Source organism: Artemia sp. Qi Xiang Cuo, chromosome 3 (assembly GCF_049724085.1).
Source record: "Artemia sp. Qi Xiang Cuo chromosome 3, ASM4972408v1, whole genome shotgun sequence".
NCBI lineage: Eukaryota > Metazoa > Arthropoda > Branchiopoda > Anostraca > Artemiidae > Artemia > Artemia sp. Qi Xiang Cuo.
In genome coordinates this window covers 50938785-50951599 of record NC_142796.1, presented here as the reverse complement: position 1 = coordinate 50951599, position 12815 = coordinate 50938785, and the positions used below count along the sequence as shown (strand labels likewise).

Sequence of the window (12815 nt, the reverse complement as noted above, 5' to 3'; positions counted from 1 at the left end):
CCTAGGTCTCATGCTTGACCAAAAACTTAATTTCCACCTCCACATTTCAAACACAATAAAAAAATGTTATAGAAAAGCAAATATACTAAAAAGACTTCTTTCCACACCCTGGGCTTGTAAGGAGAAAACCTTACTCCAGTTTTATAAATCACATATAAGACCCCATATTGACTATGGGCTCATTGTCTATGGTGCATGTGCAAAGACCCAGATGCAAAAAATTGAAACAACACAAAATGATATAATACGTCTCATATTTGGTCTTAGGAAACCCACAAGCACCAAGTTTCTGCTTATGGAGAATGGATTAACAACAATAAGGGAGAGACGTAGCTTTCTCTTGATAAAACATCTTACAAAAATTGAATCAAATAGCTCACACACATTACATAATTGGTTAAGAAATCCAGCCATGTATAGAGGTATTGCAGATGAGTATGCCAATATTCAACAGAAGGTCCCTGTACCAGCAAAGTCTATTGCACCTACTTTCCCCCAATCCCCTCCATGGAATTGGTCATTTCCAATAATAAATACTGAATTTTCAAAATGGAATAAAGATTTAACCCCCATTGCTTTTGTCCAGAAAAAATTTGCAGAACTTAATACAATTACCTATAAAAATCACTTCCAAATATTTGTTGATGGGTCAAAAATGGATGAGAAAGTTGCAAGTGGTGTTTTCCTTCCTCACCTGAAAATTGCAATGGGAGAGACATTATTTAATAATTTATCTATAATGTCTGCTGAGTTAAATGCCATAATCATGGCATTAGAACACCTTAAGCAAAACCAACCTTTGATTGAAAATTCAAACAATATTATCATCTATTCCGACTCTTTATCAAGCCTTGAGTTGCTGGCCTCAGCTCCTCAATATAAGTTGGACATTGACACTTATCATTGTCTCAGTATTATTGATAATCTTGCTTCAAGTGGCATAAAAACTTACTTTCAGTACATTCCTAGCCACTCTGGCATAAGTGGTAATCATCAGGTTGATGAAATAGCAAAAAATGCTATAAATATTGACCAGCCAAGTGGGAGACCAATCCCAATTAGAGATATTTACCGATGGAGGCTATCAGATATTAATTTTAATAAGATTAATCCTATCCTTTCCCCCTTTCCCAATAAGTATCTTTCTAAAATTTATCATAGAATTCGTTCTGGAACAAATGGACTAAATTTCCTTGCATTCTCATATAAGCTTTCTAATTCAAGTGGTTCAATTCCCCTGTCCCCTCTTTGCAGGCATTGTAATATGAATAATGAAACAATTGACCATTGCCTATTTGAATGTAATATGCTGACGTCTGCACAACATACCTTGCTTTGTAAACTGTTAAAATACTTCAAACACCACAAAATCCCACTATCAGCCAAGAGCCTAGCCAACTGTACCGGCACACAGAGCATAGAAATCGACATCTATCATCTTATATTTGAACTCCTAGAGTCGAAAGATCTGCTGAAAGATATCTGAATATATCTAATAAATATGAGGCAATCAAGCCAGTAGCTCTGTAGCCCACAGAGTGAAGCAAAAGGAAAAGGGCTAAATAGTTATACTGAAAAGCCCGCCTGCTGTTAAATAGAAGAAGAAGTAAATACGGATTAAATTGTATTTTGGACCGGGAACACGCTCCTTGATTTTTTGAATTTGTTGCGATTTTTGACTTTAATGTGCATCCCAGATTTCCAGAATGTAGACGCGGCTTTACTTCCACAGTTGGCAAGCTATTTAAATTCAGGTCCATGAAGCGAAGTAGATGGGTATGTTTTGAATATAATGGTTGAATTCGGATTAGGAACCTAAAAGTAAATATATTACCCATAAGAAAACAAAGTCACTTGAAAATTAGTCGAAAGATTGATAATTTTATAGGAAGGCAAGTTACTGTCCTCCAGTGGCTTAGTCTATGCCTAGGCTAGTAGCCTAGACAACTTGAGGTCTGTTGATTTCTTGACATTATGCCAGATTAAATACCCTCTGAGAGATATAAAAGCCTTATGTCCCAATCTTTTGGTAAATTCTACTTTAACTAATGATGGGAATGTCAAGCTAGTCTGGGCTGAGGCTACATGGGAATTTTTTCTGTGTCAACCATGGGCTAATATATTGTTAAAATTCCAGTTTAGGTAAAATTCTACTTTAGCTACTTATGACTATCTTAGAAAGGTGTTAGGTTAGGAAAATGAAACTTTCAGGGATGGGTCTACAGGCTAAAGTATATCCTAGGAAAGTATTTTGAAGTAACTATTACTACTCCTTCTCCCTCTAGAGGGTCCTGACCTTTGATGACCTTTAAAAATAGTTGGGTTATAAAAGTGAAACCTTGCAAAATAGATCTTCTGGTTTGATAAAGTACAACAAAATTGTTTTCAGCTTCACAACTTTACTCAATCTCTATTTATAAGGTTTTAAAGATGTACAAATACATTTCCTAAATTTGGAAAAAAAACAGTGATATGGCTTAAAATTCTACTCAAATAACAGAAATTGTATTTTCAGAGCTAAAGCCACAGAAAAAGAAACTGATAACTGAAAATTGAGGTAAGATGTTGTTTTGTCAAAATTCCAATGGGTATAGACCTGTTATGTAGGTAAATTTCAGCACCCTCTAGAAGGAGAAGGAGTGGAAGTAGGTACTTCAAAATACCATCCCGGGACATACTTTGGCCTGTAGACCCATCCCTGAAACTTTCATTTTCCTAGTCTAACCCCATTCCAAGATAGTCAAAAGTAGCTAAAGTAGAATTTTACCCCAGTTTATTTAGGTTACTTCTTGCTGTATTGGAAAGGGGTTAGGTTAAGGAAATAAAACTTTCAGGGATAGGCTAGATATATAGCCTAGACTAAAGTAGGCCTCTAACACAGTAGGTATCTAACACACAATTATTTGTGTTATAAATATAAAACCTTGTTAAATAGATATTCTGCTTAAATGAAGTAGGCTACAAGGGAAATATTTTCAGCTTCACAACTGCTCAATTCCAATTTATTGGCTAAGGTTTTAAAGATCTGCAAATAGATTTCCTAAATTTAGAAAAAGCCATTGATATAGCTTAAAACTCTACTCAAATAACAGGAGTTGGTAAAGTTCTACCAAATCATATTATTGAGTTAGGAATAAAGTGAATAGGCCTACACCATTTAATGCCTTTTTTATGCTGATTACGAATCAAATAATCATTTCTTTTGGAAATGAATTTCAGCCCCCCCCCTTATATATGCCAATTCAGGATATATATTTCTACATTAGGGGGGGGATTTTGTTTCTGATGTAAATGGGAAGTAAGTTTAAACTTTAACCCCCCTAATTTAGAAATATATACCCTGAATTGGAATTTATAGGGGGGGGGCTGAAATTCATTTCCAATAGAAATGATTGTTATATTTGTAATAAGCATAAAAAAAAGTCACCGAATGCTTTATTCACTTTATTCATAAATCAATGATATGATTTGGTAGAAATTTACCCAGGAGTTGCATTTTCAATACTAAAACCAGAGAAAAAGAAACTGAAATCTGAAATTAAGGTATAATGTTGTTTTATAAAATTCTAATAGCTATAGATCTGTCAAGTAGGCTAATTTCTAAGACTTGGAAATCAAAAGAAGGTAAACATAGTAGCTTTGTAATACCTTCATGCAGGGTGTTTTTGGCCCTGGATTCATTACTGAGTGTTTCATTTTTCCTAACCTAACCTATTTCCAAGAAAGTAAATTGTAGCTAAACTGGAATTTTACCAATATATTTGACTCTAATCACAAGTCTAGGTAACATTCTTGTTAATAAGTATTCACTAGATAGCTGCCTCTGAAGACAACATGCTAAAAAAATAAAAGCTGTAGACTATTAGGCCCAACCTAAGCCAATTAAATTCCTTGTTTTATGGCATTTCCAAATATCATAGGTACTGTTTTCACAATAAACCTCAATTACCTTAAATTGCATTGTCCAGCAAAATAAGGAAAGATCCTGTAGAGTTGCTGGTCAGTGACGATGGGGAGTCACTGGTTTGGCGGCGTCCCACTCTGTTTTCCATGGTTTGGTGGACCAATTCTTATCAATTGATTTTCCTCTCAACCCCATGATTTTCCTATATATAGTCCTTGGTGATATATTTCTCAGTTCTTGTTTAGTGGTTGACCCCCATGCCTTCTCAAGACCAGAAAAAGATTTGCACTCTACTGAAAAATAAAAAATAACTAAGGATTTTTAGTTTATTTTATATGAACTGAAATTTTTTCCTTAAAGTTATAATAATTTTTGTTTATTAAAGTAACAAAAGTGAAACAATTTGAAATGTATTTTGTAAGCAGTTAAGTGCAAATTATGTTCTGGTCTTGAGAAGGCATGGGGGTTATTTGCCCTACACATGTTAATTTTTGCTTGTTCTGAGTTTGACTCAGCTGTTTATTGTCATTTCTGTTCATTTTGAGTATCATTTATTTATTGATAGTGATTGAGGGTAGTTTTACTCTTGGAAGATTATTTGACTTTATTTCTGTTCATTTCTCCTTAATAGAGCTCTTTACTTTTCTTTGAAAAACTTGTTTTGCTGAAAAGTTTCCTTTTAGGTAATTTCTGTATGTTTTTTATTGATATAGTCTCTTTCATGGAAAAAAATTTTTTATATCTTTTTCTTTTTTTTAATAATTCATAGTTTGGCTTGTATGTTAGAGAAACTTCATCAACAATTTCTAATCCTGACACAAATAGTACTGTTTAACTTGATTTTATACCTCCTCAAGTTGACCTGAAAAATAAAACTTAGTATCATTCCTAAAAGATTTTATCTATGCTCTTTTACAAGATGAAAACACTTAGGCCTACACTCTTTTCATTTATTTAAATTGTAAGAGCTGAAGTATTAATAGTAGTAGTCCCAAAAGTGTTAGCTTAATAACCCCAGTTGTACCCAATATATTGCTGAGGTGTCTTATTGGAAACCATAAACACAAAACCTTTTGATTTAGTTTTAAAGCATAATGGGCCAATTGCCTAATTGTGGGGGGTTGACATTCCCAATATCTCTAGTGACATAGTTGCTGGACCATTCTACTATGCTGAACAAAATGGCTGTCTCAAAATTTTGACTGGATGTGTTTAGAAAAATGAATGTACTTGGGAGAAGAGCTGCTTCCCTTCAATCTCTTTTTACTCTTAAAAAGGACAATAGAACTTATAATTTTGAAATAAATTAGCTCCTATAAAAGTTTGAATGATATTTCTAGCTATTATATAGTGTGCTGCCTATGATATTTCTTATATGCCCTTCTGAGAACCTGCATGCATAAAGTTTTTGTTTAATTGAAAGCCCCCCAGACATTCCCTAAAAGTTTCACCTTAATGCCCTTAGCATTTTCAGTCACAGTAACTATAGTGATAGTATTATAGAATACACATAGTGCCTTCTGGCTAGTTCAAAATCCACCACAACTTACCCTTAAAGGTCTAATTTAATAATGTTGGCTGTTCTTGAGATATTGCTTTGTCACGTTGTGGAAAGTTTACATGCTCATTAGTAGCAGTAGTATTAGTAGTAGCAGTAGAATTAGTTGTAGTAGCCTTAGCATTAGTGGAAGTAGTAGTAGAAGAAGTAGTAATAATGGTAGCAGTAGCATGAGTAGAAGCAGTAGCATTAGGATGGAAATACTTTCTATTGGTTACTTCAACACCCCCCACAACAAGCCCTGTTAGTTTCATCTTCACACACCAAACTGTTCCTAAGATATTTATGTTATGCTCTTTCAGCAACCTGCATACAGACATTGTGTTGTGATTCATTTCAACTACCACCCTTCAATTTCTTGCACATTTCACCTTCATACCCTTAGGCATAGTTGAAATAGTAGTCACAATAGTAGTATTGGTATTACTAGTAATAGTATTAATAGTAAAAGTGGTAGTATTAGTAGCAGCAGTAGTATTGAGATATTGCCTTTGTGTCAGTAGAACATCCCCCTCATCAAGTCCTGGAAGTTTCAACTTAATACCCCAAAAATTACCTTAAATTGCATTGTTGAGCAACTAAGGCAAATCTTACAATGTTGTTAGCCATTGCTATGATATTGATGATGTGTCCTTTTGATAACCTGTATGTTCATACACTTCTTAAAATTTTCATGCTCTTAGCCTTACAAGTAGTTACAATAGAAGTGGTAGTAGTTGTAGCAGTATTGGTAGTAGTGTGTGCATATTGCCTTTTGGTTAGATGATCTTCTCCTTTAAGCAGTCTCTGAACATTCCAACTTAACACCCAAATCAATTCTTGAGATATGTTATTTTGACAAAGTGCATACACATAGCATCTTTTGATTTAGTTCAAATTTCCCCTCAATATTTTTAACAGAGTAGTGTGGTTGAAGTAATGGTGGTAGTTCTAGTAGTATTGGTAGCATGCAAATACTGTCGTTTTGATCATCCCTCTTATCATTTTTAGAAAGTTCAAAATTGATATACTCAGTTATTCCTAAGTTATACCCTTTTGACAATAATAATTTATTTCAATCCTCTTTACATACATGAAATGCACTTAGAGGAGTAAAAAAATATCCAGAAAAATAAAATGAAAATGGAAACATAAACAAGAAAAAATTCACAAAAAATAAATAACATCTCATCTATTTAAGCAACACAACTAATCTGTACAGTTAAGTGGAAAGTTGACAATATTTTCTTGATGCTTACAGAACCTGTCCACAAGTTGGTCCATTTTTGAAGAAATATCAAAAATGCCACACTTAATCAAAATGGGCTGGTTGTAAGTCCAAAGCAGCAACTGCAGAAAATGTTTGCAAAATTGGAAGAATAGAGATGTAATTTTCTTCTGCTCAGATATTGTGAAAAAACTCCACAAAGGGACCAAGAAGAAGACATTTGGGGCATAAAAAGCATTGTAAAGTCTTCCCAGGGTTATTTTGTGAAATTGAACTTTAACTCAAGCAAGCAGCCTGTACAATTTTCTAAGCTTCTCTGTCAATGCCAAGATAGCAAGCGTTTTAGTAGTTTTAACATTTGATCCAAACAGGAGACCTAAATAATTCAGAGAAGATGATACAGAAATAGTATCTGGGGCAACATAGATGGTAACTGAATGTTGTTGGGACCAACCGTAGACAAGAAGCTCAGTTTTAGAAAAAGTGACTTGAAGCCCAATCTCATTGAGACCAGAGCAAACTGTATCAACTGTATTTTGGAGAACATGGAGATAATCTGATAATAGAAGGATATTGTCTGCATAACAGAGGCAGCTGACATCAATATGGGGCTCAATTAGAAATGAGAGGAATATTTTTAGTAACAGTTTAGATGATATTATTGAAAAGAGCTGGACTAAGCACAGAATCTTGTTTCATACCTTTCCAAACAGTGATGGATTTGCACAGCTGACTACCTAGCTGCACCCATATGGATGCATTACTATACCAATTCCATAAGAGACAGCAGACAAAAGGGTTTATTCCACTTCTCAGTAGAGAAAGAATAACATGTGAATAGATAATGGAATTGAACACCTTTGAAATGTTGATCGCACACACATACAGGTTATTTTTCAGCATTCTATAGCAGTCTAAATAGCCAAAAAAGCTTTGTGTGTGTTTTGCACACCCAAGCCTTTGCAAAATTCCAAACTGTGTTGTCACAATGGTCACGATTTTTGCTAATGTCTTTGAAGATCAGCTTTTCAAAAAGCTAACCAATTGTGAAGCAAATAGTAATTGGTCTGTTCAATTAATTAATCTTGGTTTTTGCTCTTTTTAAGACACAGGTAATAAGACCTTCCAAAAGAGCAGTCAGAATATATTTCAGAGAAAGATAAGCATGAAATAATAGTTACAAATACTGTATAAGAAGTGGGGTAGCATTTACAATGTGCTGACTTTGTACCCCATTGTATCTTGGGGCTTTATCAGGTTTCATTAGAAGAATTTGGGTCTAGACAGCTGAAGGTGTAACAATGATAAAGATCCTCCAGTGGTCAAGTTTTGGCATATGGTGGAGGAGAGCATGTTTACAGGTAGCTTCAGCTGGAGGAGGATCATCAGAGAGAAGTAAAGGAAAAATGTCTTTCCCACAAAGTAATATTGATAGGGTTAGACTGTGAGGAAGAACGTGATGTCAGCTTTGAAACTATCCTCCAAAGCTGCTGGGGATTATTTTTTTTATCTCACCTGTTGCCATTTGAACTTGTCTATTTTTCCAACAGCAGAGATTGTTTTGGAGCTCACGTTTGGTTGACTTAACAGTGTGAATGTGCATAGCATGTTTTGATTTAGTTCAACACACCCCTAAACATATTCTGAAAGGCTCACCTGAATGTCCTTTGTCTTCTTGGAAAGTAAAGTTTAAACATGCATACTTTTCTCAGTAACATATATTATATGTAAACAATGGACAAATTGCATAACTTACAGCCCTTGCCCTGAGGACTCTGTGGATGCTGACATCCCCAAAGACATAATTACTGTACCTTTCAATAATGCTGAACAAAATAACTATCTTAAAATATTGATTGGATGTGTTTTGAGGAATGATAGGCTTGGGGGGATAATTGCCCTCCATTCACTTTTAAGTCTTAAAAAGGGCACTAAAAGTTCCAATCAAATGAGTCCCATGCAATCCAAAGTTTATATGACCAACCATTCCATTGTAGTCTTATATGCCCAGGGGTATAACTTACAGCCCTTGCCCCTGGGGGGTTGTGTCAACCCTAAAGACACTGTTATGTGCTCTTTGCACTGTTGGTAACAAAATGGCTATCTCATAATTTTGATTGAATGTAATTGGGGAAAACAGGGTGTCAGGGAGGGGAGGGACTAGTTGCCCTTCATCACATTGGACTCTTAAAAGGGAACTAGAACTATGCATTTCCAATCACATGAGCCTCTTCTAAAGTTCACGAACCACCCCTTCCATAAAAAACCTTATATGTCCCCAGGGCATAACTTAAAACCCTTAGCCCCAGAATCAGGGGAGAGGAGATTGTGTGAGCCCCAAAGATCCTGTTATGCAATCTTTGGACTATTTTTGAACACATGGCTATCTCAAAATTTTGATTAGATGGATTTGGGAAAATGTGACGTGGAGGAGGGTAGCTGCTCTCTAATCACTTTGATTCTTTAAAGGGCACTGGAACTTCTGATTTCCAATCCAATGAGCCCCCTCTGAAGTTTAGATGACCAACCTTTCCATAAAAATCTTATATGCCTCTGGGGCATAATTTACATCCCTTGCCCTGAAGGCTGTGGAGGGGAGGGGGGTTTCATCCTCAAACACGTAATTTCTGGACCTCTCAACTATGCTGAACAAAATGGCTATCTCAAAATTTTGATTGGATTTGTTTGGAGAAATGATGGGCGTGGGGGGGCTGGTTGCCCTCCAATCACTTTTGACTATTATAAGCAATGAACAAATTTCCTAACTTACAGCCCTTGCCCTGAGGACTGTAATGAGGGTGACATCCCCAAAGGCATGATTACTGGACCTTTCAATAATGCTGAACAAAATACCTATCTTAAAATATTGATTGGATGGTTTCGAGGAATGATAGGCTCGAGGGGTGATTGCCCTCGTTTAGTTTTAAACAACCCTGTATCTTAAGGCTATATGTGGGACCATCAGGGGAGAGAAAGCATTTAGAAGTGAAACAATTATTTTGTTTAGAAATAGCATAAAAAAGCCATCAAATATTGTTTTCATGTTGTGTCTATGTTGGTAATTGAACGAAGTATATATTTTGCTGAAGTTCTTACTTATAATATGTAGCATGTTTCTATTAATCAAATTAGGCTATCATGTTTCCTTCCTTGAGCTGAAGATCAAAAAGTGCTGAACTATCCATTTTGGAAAAACTAACCCTGGTCATGTATATAATATAGTATCCAATAACACATGGCCACAGCTTATTTCTGCAACCACCAAATAAAGAGATCTTGGGCCTGTTATTAGATAGTGTACTCAAATTGACATCCCACAAGAATGGTCATTGGTAATGCATCACAAAGACTGGGGTTAATAAAAAGGAAATCTCCTTCAGAGGTCCACAGGCTATGCCAAAGCTGTACAAAGCCCTAGTTCAGCCAATCATTGAGTATAGAGTTACTGTTGCCTCTCCTATTAATAAGGATAATGGAGCTACCCTTAAATCTATTCAAAGAAAGGCCTCAGTATGTATAGATAGGTTCAAAAATCCTGACTATCCTGCAAGTTTAAGAAAACTCAAGGTATCATCACTAGTTTTTAGAAGACAAATTGGAAACAAGCTCCTGACTAAGAAGCTATTAACCAGTGACATCCCTCCATCTTATCTACAGCTAGACACCCAGCAGAAGACAAAATACCATACATTGAAGCTGCTTTAGAAGAGAGCCCAGATGTATACACCCAACCACTTCTTCCCTAATAGACTTGCATCCTACTGGAATTTGCCGACTGATAAAATGGTAACAGCCTCTACAACCAATGTCTTCAAATCTGGAGTTGATCATGACTGGAAGATGCAACCATGAAACACAGAGGGGGATACAGTCAACTTGAGGCATTTTAATTGTTCACCAGCCCTATCATATGATCTACATTATTTGCCATTCTTTGTGATTTAAGGTAATTATTATCTACTTTTTAAAATCATTTCAAATAATATTCATTTTCGCAATTCTATTGCTCTCACTCAGATGAAACTAAATTTCATCAATTTTGCACTACAATAAACTCATTCCAAAAAAGAAACTATTACATATTGCAAGATTTACTTAACTGAGAAATATATTACTAGTGTTATATGTGGAACCACTGGGGGGGGGGGAGGGGGGAATTGTCACAAAAATGATCATAATATTTGCAACAGTGCTGCAACTGTGAAAGTGCACATTGTGCTGCCCCTTGAATCACTATCAATAATGTAAGTGTTATCACTTGATGATAAGAAAGTCAACCTTATTGACTATGCTATTGCAAGCAGAAGACTGGCAGGATCAGTATAAGATGTTAGAGTATATAGGAGTATTGGTATTTATGTTAAAAGTAAAGATCACCATCTAGTAGTGGCTAGAGTTGATCTTAAGCTTAAATCTAGGAAATGTTACCTTTTAAATTGTGTATTAGCAGATGGTGTCCTAGGGAAGAAAGTTAGAAATGGAGCTTTTAACATATCCTGAAATCTATGCTTAGGTTTTTTTTTTTTTTTTTTTTTTTTTTTTTTTTTTTTTTTTAGTTTAGTGTGTTAAGAAAATTACAAGCAATCTAGAGGCAGATTTCAGAACTATTTTGTAATTTTTTTTTATATTGAAATATTGATGTCAAAAATCCTTTTTTTCATAATGCAGAATAATTTTACATATATTTTTATATATGTAAAATTTTATATAAATAAAAATTATTTTTCTTTTCAAAGTTTGCTGTGTGGTGAAAGATCTTACTGTAAAATGCAATTTCTGATGACTGTAACAAAATGTGGAGACTAACCAAAACTAATCCGCTAGGAGCACTAAAATTGTCAAGGGTGAGTGCACCACCATCCACTATTTGCAGGCAATATTAGTTGTAATAACATGTAAAGCGGGATTTTAAAAATTAAATAAATGTGATCGATTATCATTTCCCCCCTACAGACCCAGCGTCAAAAATATTACTTTGCTTGAGAGACTAAAATAATTTGCAAACTTGCGCCAAATTCCCATTGGAAAAGACAAGTGCCAGAATAAACGATGACTAATTTCTTAAAATATTAGTTTAATAGCCTCCATAAAAGAAAAAAAAAGACTGAAAATAATCTCCTGGACAAAGACCAGCCCTCAAGGAAGCTTCAGCTGTAATTTCAGCTTCAGCTGAAATTACAATGAATGAAGAAATCAGTCATAGTAATTTCTGCTCTTTTATATACAATATCTTATGTAAGTTAATAGTATCACTCCATAAGAATATAAAAAAAAACACTTTTTTCAGGGACAATAGTTTTGTTTTTAACATGGACAAAGTGCCCGTTAAGTTATCATAGTAATTTCTTACTTTGTTTTTAATTAAGTCTTCTTTAAGTTTTAACTCATAGTTACCAAAGGCACGGTTTTCCTAAAAAAAAAAGAAAAAAAGTGGGTATTCAGTTTTAACTTGCAAAAGCCATGCTAACTTTCAAAAATCGATCATAGCATATTAAGGTGTCAGAAATCATGAAACGTGCTGTGTTAGTCATAAGCCTATTTTTTGAAAATCATTTGGTATTTCAACCCGAGAACAGGCACAAAATAGCATAGTCCATCTTGAAGAAGATTTGGTGAGTTTTATAGCCCAGAGGAACATCCTCGTCATTTGTAGCCCAAAGGAACATAGAGTCGTTATTTAGCTCCCGACGTGTTAAGACCTAATAACTGATACTCACTTTGACAATATCTAGTTAATATTCTTTGACCCAGTTTTCTCAGAGGTCAGTATGTTGAAATGTCCTGAGTGTCGCTTCAGAATTGCTAGAAATTCAGTGCAATGCAGTAGTTGCAGGTGCCACTACCATGCTGGACGTGACAAATATCCAGGCATTGAAATATTAGAGTGGAAAAGTGGCTGGTTATGCTTGGATTGCATTTCAAAACAAGAACAATCTGTAAGTAGTCTCAGTTTTTCCTCACCTTCTTCTTTGGCATTGTCACCGCAACTTACTCCAAGATCTAGAAGTCGGATGTCAACTGAAAGTTTTATAGACATATTGAAAGACAATAGGGTCACCCCTAGGTCCATAAAATCAGTTCTCATTCGCCAGTCCAAGTCTGATGCCGCTTGTCAAACTGATGGTTTAACTCTCTTAGCTTCTTCT

The 12815-nt window shown here is 35.1% G+C and overlaps 1 protein-coding gene across 2 annotated transcripts in view; it reads left to right on the top strand.

Moving 5' to 3' along the window:
- The first annotated feature begins 1701 nt into the window (after positions 1-1701).
- The window catches only part of MED31 (mediator complex subunit 31), an 83013-nt gene continuing 71899 nt past the window's right edge, over positions 1702-12815 (top strand). For both annotated transcript variants that reach the window (XM_089086100.1, XM_089086099.1), the window contains exon 1: positions 1702-1776. In XM_089086100.1, coding sequence (XP_088942226.1) covers positions 1773-1776 — 4 coding nt within the window. In that variant the 5' untranslated portion in view covers positions 1702-1772. The remainder of the gene's footprint in view (positions 1777-12815) is intronic.